This window comes from Sphaerodactylus townsendi, linkage group LG06, assembly GCF_021028975.2.
Source record: "Sphaerodactylus townsendi isolate TG3544 linkage group LG06, MPM_Stown_v2.3, whole genome shotgun sequence".
NCBI lineage: Eukaryota > Metazoa > Chordata > Lepidosauria > Squamata > Sphaerodactylidae > Sphaerodactylus > Sphaerodactylus townsendi.
In genome coordinates, this window is record NC_059430.1 from 45,425,429 (window position 1) to 45,442,550 (window position 17,122).

The 17,122-nt window shown below is 40.3% G+C and overlaps 1 protein-coding gene across 19 annotated transcripts in view; it reads left to right on the plus strand.

Moving 5' to 3' along the window:
* ANKS1B (ankyrin repeat and sterile alpha motif domain containing 1B) overlaps window positions 1–17,122 on the plus strand; it is a 462,906-nt gene that overhangs the window by 255,025 nt on the left and 190,759 nt on the right. For all 19 annotated transcript variants that reach the window (XM_048500513.1, XM_048500514.1, XM_048500506.1 and 16 more), the window contains one exon: window positions 7,470–7,568. In XM_048500513.1, coding sequence (XP_048356470.1) covers window positions 7,470–7,568 — 99 coding nt within the window. The remainder of the gene's footprint in view (window positions 1–7,469; window positions 7,569–17,122) is intronic.

A 17,122-nucleotide genomic window follows, 5' to 3' on the forward strand; every position in this document is an offset into this window, starting at 1 on the left:
TAAAAAATGATTGTCTTTTTTATGGTATCCAGTTACGAGCTTGTTGCTCACCGCTGCTCCTGTGCTTTAACAAGAAGTTTATGCAGATTTAACTGGAGATCATGATTATTTATGAGCTGTCCTGAAGATTAAGCTACTAAAGGCAGGAATGGAACAGGTCATTTTTTCTAGTTGGCACAGAATGTGAATTTCTACCGATAAGAAAGGCTATAGAGTGATCATTCTGGACATGTATACAATCTTTGAGAGCTAGTTTTGAAACTGATGCTCCTATGGTGCAGTTCTCTCAAGTGTTCTAGAATTAGTTCCCAGGCATTAAATTCTATATCCAAGATTGTTGCTGGATTTGTGAATATGATTAAAATTATATTTTGAATTTACTGTGAAGTCAATATGGTATCTTTATTGAAATTAAAAATTACCTCATGCATACCTAGTTGTGTTTTGTGTCAAGGTGAAAAATCAGTAAAATTTACAATGTCAAAATGGCTTCCAGGCATTTTCTTTGTATGCATGCCTATGAAGCTCCTTAAGTGAAAAGGTTTATTTGCTCTGAGTCCTTTTTATTTGTCATGTTATCAAAACAAGTTACTTATAGTTTTGTTGAACTGTGGAATAGAAAGGCAAGTTGGCCTTCAGCAAAGGAATCTTCTTTCTCTACCTTCATCAATACAGATTCTCTAGTTACAGGAGATTTTGGATGACAAAGTGGGAAATATAGTCAGTAATTGGGTAGATTGTACCAAAAATGAGAGAATGAAGTTTAGAAGAGGTTTGTTTGTTTGTTTGTTTAGACTTTTTTAGAACGGGCTTATCCATGACAGAGCTGAAGGATCTTTCATTTCTACTGTTCAGGTAAAGAAGCCACATGTATTAAAGTAGTTTAAAATCTTGCAATTCTAAGAGCAACATTTTAAATGAATAATTTAAAATATTTTGTTCAGTTGCAGAAGCTTGCTGTGACAAAGGTTAAGAACCCTTCTTAAGAAGTACATAAGATCTTATCACAGCAGTCATCTTGTTGCCACAGTAACAGGAGTGAGAGGCCCCCAGCTGCTGAAATGGAAAGGATAAGCAAAATCCAGCCCTCTTCCTGTGCAAAGCAAATTGTTGGAACAATTTGGAAAAAAGGCTTTAATCAACCATTTTTGTATTTTTAGAAACAATTTTGATGCAATTGAAGTTGTTTCTATTCAGCCTTGGGGGTTCCAGTACTGTAAAATTTCTACATAGACTGTTAAAATAAGTTCAATAAGACTTTATAATAGACATGCAGTGTGCTTTACATGAGATAAGAATCCAGCTTTAGCAAGAATATATACAGGAATGGGCAAACAGCCCTCCAAGCAAAACTGGAAATTGAATGAGATAGACTTTCTATAACTAGGCCAATTGTGGAATATTTTATAGATAACCCATGATTTACATGCTGCAGTCATTGCCTTTGGCTGTACCACTGATCAAGTCTTCTAAGTAAACAAGAAAATATGTTATGGCTTCTCTCTGTGGCAATCCAGGTGCTCCAAAATTGTATCCCAATTGTTAAATGCAGTTCCCACATAGATACAATCCCTCTGCCCTGAAACTGAAACTATTCAAATGGCTTTCTGCCTGCAGTTTTGGGGGCATCACACTGTTTTTCCTCTTCAGTTCTCCATCTTGAAGCTAGCTCTAAGTCAGCAACTACTTTGACCAGGACTGTCTGCTCTTTTTTGCTGGCCTAATGGCTGTAATAAAACTGAACTGAACTGACCAGGACTGTTGCTGTAAAGTTCAAGTTAAATTTGGTTTTTTTTCCAGGTTTTTCATTTCTTCTGAATGCTGACGTGAAAAACATGGCTTGGGATTCTCTGCTTCCCAGTAAATTGCACAGGGATTTAGTAGCACTTTAGCTGTAATAAGAAGTGGCCTCAAGATGCAAGTCTCTCATATCTGATATTGAATATATTTGCTTATTCTTTACTTTAGAATTTTTGTCCTCAGCCTCTTTTATTTGTAGTTGACATATCTATTTTCTTGTTGCCCCAGGTTATTGTTTCTATTTTTCATTGGTCAGCATCAGTGCTTTGCCAGTTACAGAACTATTTGGAAGATTTTCCAATACTCTGCATGAACGATTTTTTTTTTGCCTTGCTGATCATTCATTCATTACTTTTACTTTTAGAGTTTACAGAGATGTTTTGTCTGAATGTTTTGGTCTGATAATTTTTCTGTTTCATTTAAAATTCTATATTTTATATAGTTTTGCTTTGGCTAAAAGTCTATGAGTTATATAAATGTCCCTGTTAATAAACCAGGAACTAGTATTATGGCTCCCAACCAGCTCATGGAGAAGTCATGTCATGGAGAAATGTCATGGAGAAGTCATGATGAGAACTGGTTGGAAAGTCCTGCTTCCACATTTAAAATGGAGTCTCTAGGCAATGGTCATGAACAGTCTTCATGAGTGGCTTGGCTTTATTTGAACCTTGTTAGCTTAGCTTCTCTTTGGCTGATTCCGCATGGGCCAAAAACAGTGGTGTGAAAACGGTGTGAAAACAGTATAAACCCTTTTACACCATTTTAAACCCTTTTACACCATTTTCACACCATTTTCAAACTGCTGTTTTTGGCCCATGCGGAATCAGCCTTTGTGACTAGATTCTACTGTGTATTTTATAAGATTGTCAAAGATGAATTACTAATGAGCGAAAGGGCGGGACCAGCAGTAAATACCTCGGCACATACAAACATGACAGCAATATATCGCTTTTTCTACAGTAAAGGCAATCAATACATTCCTGCTGCCTTGAAGATTTTTGATGCTAGGATTGGTTCCTTGTTACTGTATGGTTCCCCCATTTGGATTTCGGCAATAAATAAATAATCTAATTTATTTCATTCCAAATTCCTTCGGAAACTAATGGGCTCCCTAGTTGTGTGCCTTATGCTGCGCTGTGCTTCGAGATGGGCCAAACAACTCTAGAAACCTTGGCATGGATAAGGGCCATAAAATATTGGCTGCATATACATTTTCTAGTGGGAACCAATTGTTATATTCCCTCTTTGTTATCAGATCACTTTATTCCAGAATGGTATACTTCGATCTTTAGAAAGGTTTCCCTTTGGAATCACTCCTTATGCTCACAAAGGTGGAAACCTTCAGACTAGTTAAGAATAGGCTCTTGGATCTTGATTTTCATTATTTGACTCTTGCAGCCAAGACAACCTGCTCCCCGACTACTTTATTAATCCCATGCGAGCATGGAATTATGGCAACATATCTTCGTCTGCTGATTAATCCCACCCAGAGGAGAGCTTTGGCTACTGCAAGATGTAATGTGCTGCCATCAGCTCTCCTGAAGGGAAGATTTAAGAATATAGAACGTTCTAAAAGGGTTTGTTCTTGTGATCTGGTTACAGTTGAAACACTTGACCATTCTCTGTTTGTATGCCCTAAATATGATAAGATACGCACGAAATATATGAATTCTATTTTCTTGCAATGTTCTCAGTAGCAAGAGTGTTACAAGATACCCAACCTCCTAAACAGCTCTGATGTGCTCTTTTGTGAGACTGTTGCAAATTTTATACTGGAAATTAGTAATTTTAACTGTGTTTTTTAATCTTGTTTTACTTTGAAATTTTGTCTGGTTTTGTATGCCAATAAAGACGTTGTTGTTGTTGTTGAAAGGGGGGGGAGGGAATTGTACAACTGTTGCAGCCAAAACAGACATCTTAAAATTACTCACAAGGTGTTTGCTATGTGGTAGAGGTGAATGTCCACGCAGCAAGATTCTTGTACAGACATGTTTCCTCTAGGCCCACTTTCACTTTTCACTCTCTTCATGGTAAGCAGATCCATTTATTGCATGATTTTAATTTAGTGGTTAACAGCAGGTGCATTCTAATCTGGAGGAACCGGGTTTGATTCCCCACTCTGCTGCTTGAGCTGTGGAGGCTTATCTGGGGAATTCAGATTAGCCTGTACACTCCCACACACGCCAGCTGGGTGACCTTGGGCTAGTCACAGCTTTTCGGAGCTCTCTCAGCCCCACCCACATCATAGGGTGTTTGTTGTTAGGGGGGGAAGGGCAAGGAGATTGTAAGCCCCTTTGAGCCTCCTACAGGAGAGAAGGGGGGGATATAAATCCAAACTCTTCTTCTACTCTTTTACAAGAGCTGGGCTAGTTCGATTCATCAGAGCTTTGGTTTTCATAAACATAACCCCCCCCCCCCAAAAAAAATCTTTTTGCTCTCTGAGATGCCACTGAACTCAATTCTAGCTCTGAAATCAGCTCTATGAGAAGGCCTTCATGTTTTAACTACGGGTAGAGACAATAGAAATTACACCAAGGCACACTTTAACTCACTAAGTGAGTATATAGCCGATTCCTCATGGCCAATTAATCATGTGATACTCACGCAAAATATCAAGAATTCAGGAAGAACTCCCCATTGCCTGATCGACGAACCAGGATTCATCCTGGTTCTGGCACTCATTCTCCCCCTTATCCCGCATCTTTGCTTTGGCTAAAAGTCTTCTCCCCCTTATCCCTGCTTGAAAGTACTATATATTATATTAATAATATATTAAAAAACACACATCTTTGATCCAATTTGGAGGGGAGGATCAGGGGTCTAATCTTGGTTCAAATTTCCCGCCGTGGAGCATGATGCAAATGCCTTACAACCAATCAGTGTGCGCAGTGCTGTTCTCATAAGAGCCCGAGAGAATGATAACCAACCAGAAACTTGGGCGGGGGAGATGTCCTGACATGCTAATGTCATAACATGAGCACGTTTTTATGGGAGGAAAAAAAGGTCTCACCCCAGCATGGCATGACAGCCAATCAGGAGAGACCTGCCAAGCCGATCGTGTGGTATTGGGGAATGTTACATTTCTTGAATCTGACATAGGCCTAGATGTCTTCACTGGAAACATGTTGCGGTGGGGAGGTTGAAACCTCGATAAAAAGGTGCAGTTTATTTTCAAACTTGGTTTGATCTAGATTGAATTTCCCGGTGGGGATTCGGCCTATCTTAACCAATAATACACAAAATAATTTTGTTTCCTGGTAACAACTCTAAATGTTTTCAAAATAATCCAACAGGTAAGCAGTCTTATTTGGCTAAAAAGCTCCAGATTTGGTTTTATTTTGGTAGTCCTTTCTCAATCCAATCTGTAATGTATAAATTCAAATATCAGTATATATACATTAAATACTTTCCACTTTTTCTTGTAATTTTCAAAATTTAAAGGCCTTATCCCATGTGCACTTACATTATGCAGGCAAGATTTTTCTCTCCCCTCCAGGAGTAAACTTGTTTTTCTGCACATAAAAATAAATATATAAATACACATATTATACAATAATGTCAATTAACATAAGCTTTAAATAATAAGATTTCTCAATCTGCTAATTCACCTATATAAAGCAAAAAGAGAGAGGTGAGGAATTACTATCGTATAATGTATTGTGGAAGGCTTTCACGGCCGGAATCACTGGGGAAAGCAAGTGGAGTATATATACCTGTATATATCAGCTCCACACAGGCACAGGATGAATACAGATAATCAAAGGGAACAAAGTCCAGACTACTTCTATTCAGATGCCTCACCTATTGACCTTTACTCACAGGTATATATACTCCACTTGCTTTCCTTTCCAACTATCAGATCCTCTGAAGATGCCAGCCACAGATGCAGGTGAACGTCAGGAGAGAATGCTGCTAGAACACGGCCATACAGCCTGGAAACCACACAGCACCCCACTATCGAATAAATTAAAAAATGTGTTTTAAACCCTTACACCATAGTATTCATAATATATTTCATAAAAGTAAAAGTAAACTTACAATACAGTCCTCTAACTGTAGGTATCAGGATCTGATGTGAGAGCATAGTAAAAAGACCGCACTTGGAGTGGTGCGACTGCACTTGGAGTACTGTGTCCAGTTCTGGTCACCGCATCTCAAAAAGGATATTGAGGAGATAGAAAAAGTGCAGAGAAGGGCAACAAGGATGATTGAGGGACTGGAGCACCTTCCCTATGAGGAGAGGGAGGCTGCAGCGTTTGGGACTCTTTAGTTTGGAGAGGAGGCGGCTGAGGGGGGATATGATTGAAGTCTACAAAATTATGCATGGGGTAGAAAATGTTGACAGAGAGAAATTTTTCTCTCTTTCTCACAATACTAGAACCAGGGGGCATACATTGAAAATGCTGGGGGGAAGAATTAGAACTAATAAAAGGAAACACTTCTTCACGCAACATGTGATTGGTGTTTGGAATATGCTGCCACAGGAGGTGGTGATGGCCACTAACCTGGATAGCTTTAAAAGGGGCTTGGACAGATTTATGGAGGAGAAGTCGATTTATGGCTACCAATCTTGATCCTCCTTGATCTGAGATTGCAAATGCCTTAACAGACCAGGTGATCGGGAGCAACAGCCGCAGAAGGCCATTGCGTTCACATCCTACATGTGAGTTCCCAAAGGCACCTGGTGGGCCACTGCGAGTAGCAGAGAGCTGGACTAGATGGACTTTGGTCTGATCCAGCAGGCTTGTTCTTATGTTCTTATGTTCTTAAATGCCCACAAAAGCAGCTTCCATCTCTGTAATTCATCAGTTTCTAAAAATAGGCAGTGTATTGACTAGAATGCTCCTATAACACATGACTAACGAGGTGATTTGTTTTCTCTGTTGATACTATTAGTAGCTTTCCTTTTAAACAAAGATCTCCTGATTCTGATCACATTCATATAAGTACAATATGTTGAATGAAATTATTATTTGAGTATTTATTACAGAATAGTGTATATCTTTAAAAAGTAAGAGCTAATAAGAACATTATCTAATATTTATTTATTTAAAATATTTATAAGCCTGTCTTTCTTCCAGAAAACTGGAGCACAAGACAAGTAACAAGTACAGTATCAAAACTCACCCTCACAAAGCAATCACCTTTCGGAGTTAAAGATTCTTCTAAATACTTTCTTTTTAGAAGCCTTTTGAAACTACACAAGAGATGCAGATCCTGTAATATGATAACCAAACAGATCACTGCCTTCTTTGTATTTTCAGATGGTTAGCCATGTTAGTCTATAGCAGTAAAATGAAAGAGGACTTCCGTGACATCTTAAAGATAAACAAAATTTATTCCAGGATAAGCATTTCTGAGGCAGAGCTCACTTCATTAGTTCCATAAAGTATTCATCAATTAGGCAGAAGTATTTATACTCAAAGCTGCAGGCAACCAGTGGCGAAGGGTTGGGAAACTGCGTCCAGGTCATGAACTGCTCATCCTTTTCCTTTCTTTTGTGTACCAGATTTTAAATTGGGAAGTTCCTTGGGGCAGGGGCTTGCTTGTGGACATGCACATTTATGTCACTATATAAATAAAATTTAAATAATAAAACAATACAGCTTTAAATCCAATAGTATGTTATGTATCAAGCTATTCACAGCATTTGTTCCTCTTTGTTTCAGGGAAGCATTGTTATGGAGGATCAGGATCTGTTGGAAATTGGAATACTTAATTCTGGACACAGACAAAGAATTCTACAGGCAATTCAGCTCCTTCCAAAGGTACCTTTTTTATATATGTACCCCCTCACCCAGCTAGTCCAGAGTTTCAGGATGGGTTGTCATCAGTGTGCAGATGACACAGCTATATCTGTTGATGGACCACTGCCCAGATACTGCCCCAGTGGTACAGTCCAACTGAAATAGAATTCATCGAAGACAGAAGTCCTGTGGGTGGGCTGAGGAAATTCAGGATTGGAATGCCAGTTACCAACTCTTGATGGTATGTGATTAACACCAGCAGAGATTGTTAAAAGTTTAGGAGTGATACTGAATGCCTCCTTATAAATGGAAACACAGGTCACAAATATAGCCAGTGGTATTTCTTCCACCTGTGTGCCAGGTCCAGCATCTGGTCCCCTTCCTGTCTTGTTATGATGGCCACTGTGACCCATGCAATAGTCACCTCCAGGTTAGACTACTGTAACTCGTTCTCCACAGGACTACCCTGAGACTGACCTGTAAACTCCAAAATGCAGTGGCATAGGTCCTGACCATGGAGCATTTATATCTAACTTGTCCTATCAGCTGCAATGGCTCCAGATTCAAGGTTCCGGTATTGACCTTTAAAGCTCTAAATTGTGCCTTCATGACTGCTTCTGCTGATATCCACCTCCCTCAAGAGCATTACACTTATTGGGAAGTAACCTTCTAGTGGTCCCTGCCCCCAAAGTAACCTGGCTGTCCTCAACCAGAGGGGTTTTTTGAGTCTGGCCCTGGCCTGGTGGAATGCTGTATCTAGTGAGACTAGGGCCTGGTAAGATCTGCTACAGTTTTTCAGAACTTGTAAGACTGAGTTGTTCCGCCAGGCATATGGTTGAGATCACAGACAGGTTTCATCTATCTGGCCACCCCCACCCTTCCATTCTTTCTTTTTCAATTTTCCTATTTTAAGTATTGCGAATCTACTGTTATTCCCTATACTAAATTCAGCGGTTTTTCCTTCTGCTTGCCTTCTTATATTCCCATCATTGGTCTTGAAAATGTTTGCCGCCATCTAGACCTTTTAATATTGGAAGTTCTGATAATTTTAATTGAAATTATATATTTAATTATGTCGTAAATCAACCTGAGCCTGACTTGTTGGGAAAGAGCAGGTTAGAAATCAAACAATAATAACAGCAATATATAGATACCAATCTCATAAGAAAAAATCCTTCATCTTTAAAAATTAAAAAACAATATGTAAATGTTAGGCTGCTGGATTTTACTACCTGCAAATATGATCTTGCTCACTTTCACATTTGCTATGTATGATTCAGGGGCAGGCATGTTTTAATAAGTAAGTGAGTGAATAAGTAAGCAAGCAAGTAAATAAAAGATAAAACTCAGTTAAAAGCTTGAATAAAAAGAAACATTCTAGCTTGGTACTCAAAATACAGTATTGCAGGAGCCAGATGAGCCTCAAGGGGGGAGAACATTCTCAAGGCAAGGTACCACCCCTGTGTTACCTGAAGTGGTGGGAATTTGTCCCTTTTAGAGTGGGGAATTAGTGAGAGCAGACTCTAAGGCTGATTCCGCATGGGCCAAAAACAGTGGTGTGAAAATGGTGTGCTGTTTTTGGCCCATGCAGAATCAGCCTAAGCTTAGCAAAAGATCAGGCAGCATGAGATCTTGAGAGCTTTTGCATGAAAACTCGCAGGAGAGTGAATAAAGTTTAACAGTTTTATTTAGGGATAGTGGGGGGTATACAATAATCCAAGCAGCAGAACACATAGTCCTATGATATAAGCAGTTGTGAGGAGATAGATCTGGAATAGATGAGAGAACTGGGGAGTAAGGGTTATAGTTAACTGATCTTGGAGTGGAATAATCCAATGAGCAGAGAAGAGCAACCTGTGCTTAGCTCTGGATGAAGAAGAACACATTGTGGAGCAACATCACAGACAAAGAAGTGTCCAGAGATATTGAACACTAGCTACTGGGAGAAGGGGCTTCATATAGGGAAAAACAGACCCTCGGTTATGCAGAGTGATCTTTAATTTCCCTGGATAAAGAGAAGTCCTTACTTTCTGGGAAAAGACAAGAGACAGACATCAACCTTAATGATTGGGTCATTGATCTAGTGGGTTGAGGCATCAGCTTGATGTTTCAAGCTTGGGAGTGCTTCTAAGGGGGAAACTGGCTGATGAAATTGCAGCTGTAGAACAATGACAATGTAAATGAGACAATCATTAGTCAGAAGAAGAAGCATTGCATTAGTATAAAACCGGGCAGACAAGCACAATAACACATCCATTGTCTTCACAGGGGTGTATGGTCCAGGGCTGGAGATGGGAATGCTTGCCAGGGCATGAGAGAGACATTATGCAAGGGGTCAAGTTCAGACATAGTTCTTTTTCCTTGTGGGTTCACTGAGTCAATGCAAATAATAGGCTCCCCATTTTGGCACTGCATTGCTAAACACCCCAAGGGTTGGCTGAGATGGGTAGAGACAACACTGTCCTCCAAACAGGGTTCCCTTAGCTCACCATAGGTCAGTGTGGCAACATCTGTCTCTAGTCACCATTTGTCTCATCTCAAGGCAGAGACACAGAGAGCAGGATTTGGGAGGCAGATCTCAATGGGCAGGCTGGACTGCATGGGAGAAGATGGTCCTTCAAATATCCTGGCCTAAGCTGTTTAGGTAGTAGGAAGGTTTGAATAGTGTATGGAAACAGATAAGAAATCTCTTTTCTTAAATGACTCAGTAAAACCAGATAATTGCTGTAGTGATGTCTCCTTTCATTTTGCTAAATTCAGTCCTTCTGAATGTGTGTGTCATAGAAATTATATAAGTGATACATTGTATCTGCAAGAGAACATCTTGACAGTATTTTCAATGATAGACAGAAAAATAAGAAAATACTTTCTTACTCATCATGCAAGGAGGAGTAAGGAAATGTAAAACTGCATCTCTTGTACTAATATTTTGGAGGCGTAGTGGTCATTACTTAGTAAAGTTTTTAAGAAATCTCTTGTTGAGTTTATAGTATTATGAATTTTTTTGCCCAGTTTCTGAAATATTGACTATGTTTTGTTATTATCTTTAGGCTTTCTGTTTCATTCATGATTATTACTGTTAGCTGTAGAACATTGTTTGGGGAGGAAAGCAAGAACTTCACATTTCACTGACTCTCTTCTGTTAGAAATTGTTGGGCTACCTCCAAGAAAATATTGGGCATCATTTCAAAATACAGAGATTTCCTTTCTCACAGACAGTGTTCATTTGTTACACATAGAAGAAGTGCACATCCAGTATCTGGAATAAAAGCAACCATATATTACTTGTAGCTTTTGACTTGGTTCAGAAATCAAGAAACCATTATGGAGGAGATGAGAAGAATGTATGCTGTCTGGGTTCCCCATTAGGGATAAAGGAAGGGTATAAATAAATAAAATAAAAATATTTATTGTAGCTGTGATTAGTGAAACCAGAATTGGGTCCACACAATTCTGGTAGCGAAACCAGAATTGGGTCCACACATGATCAATGAATCCTGGATTGGTAAATCCTGGCTGCAGTGCTGCCATTTTTTCCCTTGTTCCCTACCCAGAGACTCCCCACCCAACTTGCCCCACAGTACCAAACTGATACCAAAGTCTCACTGCATCATCAGCACAATTATTATTGTCCCACAGCAGTGTAGGGGTGGGGGAGCATCACTTGGAAAGCTTCAGTCACTCACAGAATATCAATCAGCTGCCACCCCCCCCCCCCTGCATATACAACCCATTCAGAGGTTAGCCAAGGACCTGGCAGGCTTTCAGGTCAGCCATTTCCTATCACATACCTGAAAAGCCCTGAGGAAAATAACCTCTGGGTACCATTTCAGAGTGTTGTCCAGAAACAAACCCAATAAGTAAATCCCAGAGTTCAGTCTCTGCTCCATGTCATAAATGACTCTTTCAGCAGATGCTTTGCCTTGATTTTCACTCGTACTTCCTGTCAGGTTTATGACTTCTCACAAGTACTACCTTCCAACTGCATACCTAGAGGGCTCACATACAGAGTCTAAAAGCCCCGGAAGAGTCTGCTAATCCCACAGCAGTTTCTACTCACACAATAAATACATGTGAATGGCATAATATATACTTTGCTGGACAGAAGAAGCAAGTACTGTGAATACTAACACAGATTGTGAGTAATGAAGGGAAGAATTTTGCTGTGGGAAACTCTGGGGGAAGAAGGTTGCTTTACCTCTATCCAGCCCCCACCCAGTCCAGTCCATTGTATCAGTGTGATAAATGTGAATAACATGCTTGGTAAACTGCCTTGAGGATAGATCAAAGGTCTCCACTGGCATTGCTTTTTTTACTTTAGAGATGCATGGAAGAATTGTGCAATGGTGCTATATCTAGCAAGTAGAGGAAGGGATAGCGTGAAGAATTTATTCAAGGTATGCTCAGATGGAGGGCAGGGAGACCCTTTGATCTAGTGAGAGCTGTTTAGTGCGAGTGAGAGCTGTTGAAGGAAAGAACAATTTTATTTATGAGCTGCTCTTGACAAGCAACTCTGTGGAGAGGGCAGGTTTGAGCTTTGGCAGAAGAATCTCTTTTCCTGCACCTTGAACCCATTACTCCTTGTCCTAGTCTCTAGAGTAGCAGAAAACAAACTTGCTTTCTCTTCAACATGACACCCCTTTAAATATTTAAACTTGACTATCATGTCACCCCTTAACCTTCTCTTTGCCAATCTAAACATACCCAGCTCCCTAAGTCTCTCCTCATAGGCCATGGATTCCAAACCTTTTACCATTTTGGTTGCCCTCCTCTGGACCCATTCCAACTTGCCAATATCATTCTTGAATTGTGGTGACCAGAACTGAACACATTATTCCAGGTAAGGTCTGACCAATCCAGAATAGAGAGATACTATTATGTCCCTTGATCTAGACACTGTACTCCATTGGCTTTCTGGGCTGCCATATCACACTGCTGACTCATGTTCAGCTTGTGGTCTACTAGGACTCCCAGATCCTTTTCACATGTAGTGTTGTCTTACATTTATCTCTGTTGAAGTTCATTTTGTTAGCTTTGATCTGTCTCTCTAACCTGTCCAGGTCATTTTGAATCCCGACTGTGGCAGATTCCACATGGGCTGAAAACAATGGTGTGAAAACGGTGTGAAAACAGTGTGAAATGGTTTGAAAGAGTGTAAAAGGGTTTACACCGTTTTCACTCCATTTTCACACTGCTGTTTTTGGCCCATGCAGAATCTGCCTCTGTCTTCTGGTATCATCTGCAAATTTGATTTGCATTCCCTCTATTTCACTATCCAAGTCATTGATAGAAATATTGAATAGTACTGGGACCAGGACAGAGCCCTGTGGCACCCCACTAGTCATTTCTCTCTAGGATGAAGATGAGCCATTGATGAGCACTCTTTTTGCTCAGTCTGTCAACCAATTGCAAATCCATCTAACAGTAACATTGTCCAGTCCACATTTTACTAGCTTACTTGCAAGAATGTCATGGGGCACCTTCTCAAAGGCTTTACTAAAAACTAGGTATACCACATCAACAGCATTCCCTTCATCTACCAAGCGTGTCACTCTATCAAAAAAAGAGATGAGATTAGTCTAGCATGATTTGGTTTTGAGAAACCCATGTTGATTTTTAGTGATCATTCCCTTCTAAGTGCTTACACACTGTCTAATGATTTACTCCAGAATCTTTTCTGGTATTGATGTCAGGCTGACTGGACGGTAATTGTTTGGGTCCTCTTTTTTTCCCTTTTTGAAGATGGGAATAACATTAGCCCTCCTCCAGTTCTCCAGGAGTTCTCAAAACATCACAAAGAAGTAAAGAACCTCAATCGTCTAATAACAATGTAAAGAAAAAAGCACTTCAAAGCACCCCTAAAGCTGGAAAGTTACTAGTATAAACTTTGCTGTCGTGCTCTTCAAGGGTTTGAAGTATGTTGAACGAAATTTTAAGCCGCCTTCTTGAAGAGTGGCAAAAGGTCAATGTAAATTTCATAGGCTTTAAATTGTAAGCTTTCTTCTTAAACAATGGCAAAATACTCAATGCAGATGTAATAGGCTTTCACATGAGTACAACATTGTCTGCAGATCAGTAATTACCACTGACCCTGTTAAAATTGAGATCAAAAGTAAAAGGTGATAAATACTGTAAAAGTCTAAATGCAGCATTTCAGCAAAGAGAACTATTATCTATATATATAAAAAGCTAACAGTGACTTTGTTAGTCACTCCCTAACGCTGAAACGGCTGGACGGATCGCTCCCAAATTTTCACAGGACGTTCCTCCCTGTTGCGGGCAGGTAATTGGACCTTCAAAGCGCCAAAAGTCCATACCTGAGCCAAGTAAAACATCTTTTTCCTGGCGCACCAGGCCATGAAGCTGTTTGTGTTTAACTGTCACCCTTAGAATGTTTGTGCAGCCTGTCTGTCTGTGGCCTGAGGGCTTGGTATGAGGGCTTAGGATGTTCGCGCAGATGGGCAGAGATGAGCTGTGAAAACAGCAAGTAGGTAATACTGTTAGGTAATACGAGGGGAAGTGAAACACATACACACTTTGCCATGTGAGACACCAGGTGGGGTTCCCCCCCTCACACGCAGGTAACTTTCACTCTCTGTGCCTCACCCACTGCTACCGCACAACACACATACTTTCATACACATCCACTTCATCCTCACACACCTTACTCTGCCCTCCCTCACATCCAACCACCACTTACCCACTTCCTCACCCATATTTGCCACAGCTCTCTTTTACTAAAAGCGAGCTGGAGTTTGCCTTTTTCTTCAAAGAAAATCCGCGGGGTGGGGGCGAACCAACACTACTGGCTCCGCTTCTTTTGCACGTGGCCCTTTAAGAACCCAGGGAGCTGGCCTCGATCTGAGCGCCTCACCACCCTGCCTCTGCTGCCTGACTGGGATAGCCTTCTTGCCCCAGTTCTGCCTTACCCAAGCCAGGACTGTGCGTGTCAACCAGCCTCATGGACAGCGGTATTCACACTCTGGACAGTTCCATTGTAGAATGGAAAGGGTTACTGTATACTAAAAAAAAAGACACCACCATATAACAATGTGAATTGAAAAGGGAAAGAGGGATTCCATTTGACCACCCCAAAAGGCTATGCTGCGGATTATTGGACCTGCATGGACATCTGTGTGGGTTGCAGACTGTGATGAGAAGGATAATTGCCACAGCAATGCGTAGCCAGGCCCCGCTAGTAATTAATAATGTTAAGAAGCAGAAGAGAAAAAGAAAAAAGGAAGAATGTGAGACCAGTTCCACAAGATCCAAGAAATCAAGGGGAAATTTAAAGCACAGTTATACATTCTGAAAGATCAACATGGAAATACAGGAGAAAATAAAGAAAACATTGGAACAATACACTGAAGCACAGAAGAGATGAAAAGATGGCAGACTCCATTGCTTCCCTACCCAAGAACTCCAACCCTAGCATTCTTCTTTTTTTTGCAACTTGACTGCATGCCACCCTCCTTGATCTGCCACCCCATCTAATGATAGATTTTGCCCTGCATTGATAACTTGATTGAGCTCTGGTTCATGTGTTTTTTCATTGTAGATTGTATGTGTAGACATGATTTTATTTATTGAAGCCTATGTTAACAAAAAAAACTATTATCTGAGCAGAAGACTCTCCATACCCTATTGGTGGGGGTCAACCAAAGAACTCGTCATGGTCTACCCTGCTGCAGCTGACAAGCTTGTCTGAGGAAGAGTTAACTGAGCCTTGCAGAGAGATACCAGCTGAATATGTAGAGCTTGAACTAGCACAGGCTTCTGGCTCAGAGCTAATTAGCAGGACTAAGGAAGATACCACTAGCTCTGGGAAGAGGCATATCTAGGCAAACTGGAGCCCAGGGACAAAACCTGAGTTTGGCCAACCTCCCCCACCACAACTAAACAATGATTTTTTGCACCACAAGCTCACAAAACACCTCTCACCCCCCAGCAAAACATACATGGCTCTCTCCTCACCAACTCTCTTTCCTAATTTTGTCCTCACACCAAGCATATGAGGTAGGTTGTTAGCCTGAGGAACAGCTTGAAGCCAGTGCAAGTGGGTATTAAGCATGTAAATCTCTCACAAATCACCCCCAGCAAAACATTTGCCAAACAAACGTCAGCATCATCTCTAACTGGAATCCACCCCCAAGCAGCATCACTTTCAATGGTGTTTAAACTAGGGAGCCCAGATTCTTCTTTTAAATCTACCTTAAAGGGAGAATCTGGAGTCCCCAGTTAAAACAACATTGAAAGTGATGCTGTTTTGGGGTGGATTCTCTCCCATCCTGAAGCAGCATCACTTTCAATGTTGTTTAAACTGGGGACCTCACATTCTCCCTTTAAGTCCATGCTGAAGGAGGTGGATTTAAAAGGAGAATCTGGGGAAATTTGGGGGCTGCCTGCTGTCAGGGGTGCAATTGTTAAGCTAGCAGCACCAAAATTTTAGGGTATCTTTAGGAGACTCTTTTGATGATACCACCCAGGTTTGGTGAAATTTGGTTCAGGGGGTCCAAAGTTATGGACCCTCAAAGGTGTAGCCCCCATCTCCTATTAGCTCCCATTGGAAACAATGGGGGATGGGGGCAGGAAGACCAGGAGACAACCAATGTTATAAACTACAGATTAATTTCACTCCGAAACAATGACTATAAAATATGTGCAGTGATTTTAGCAAGAAGATTAAAGGGAATACTAAAAACATTTATTCATGAAAACCAAAGTGGTTTCCTGCCTAACAGACAGTTAAGAGCAAATGTTGGAACAATTTTAGATGCATTACCAAAGAAGAAAACAAACTTTTCTGTTATTTTACCACCCCAGCTCCTCTCCGGTATGATACCTAATGACTTCATGGGAGGTCACCTAGTTTATAAGCCTATCAAAGCATTTCTGTTATATTACTGTTTTAATGAAGGATTTGTAGTAGTCATGGAAGAGAGAGGCAGTAATGGAGGCAAATGACTATTGGGGACCATTTGCTTAGAATATGTTCCTAATAAAACATTTCAGTGGTTATGTACAATGAAGCTTGTGAGAGCAAAGGATCTTGATGTGTTGATAGTGGTGGTTTTTAACAATATGGCCAAAATAAATGTAAAATTAATGTATAGAACATCATATACCAGTCCTCTGCCTTATCTTTCTGACTTCCTGTTGTTTCAATAAGTTTTTGTTATGTTTTCAACTTTACAGGTTAGTCTGGGGGACCTGGGTATTACCTTCTGCAGTTTGATTTCCTATGGAAAAACAGATGAACTGTATTCTGTTCAGAAAAACTTAGAACAGATGCTATGCCGTCTACTTTCTGTCATCAGCTAAAATTCTTAATAATTTCATTTCCTTTCAAAACATTGATAAGGATATATATATACTTCATGGATTCACTTTTTCATTATATGGGGCATGCAAGTGTTGCAGGAGTTTAGATTTATGTCAGTAACATGTATCATTTCTTCTCTCCATCATAGAAGAAAATTGGGGTAGCATATTTTATGATTAACCAGTGTTTATTAGACCTTAGCAATTAGATCATTTATCAGTGTGACTTACTGCACAATTATTTTAATCATTAA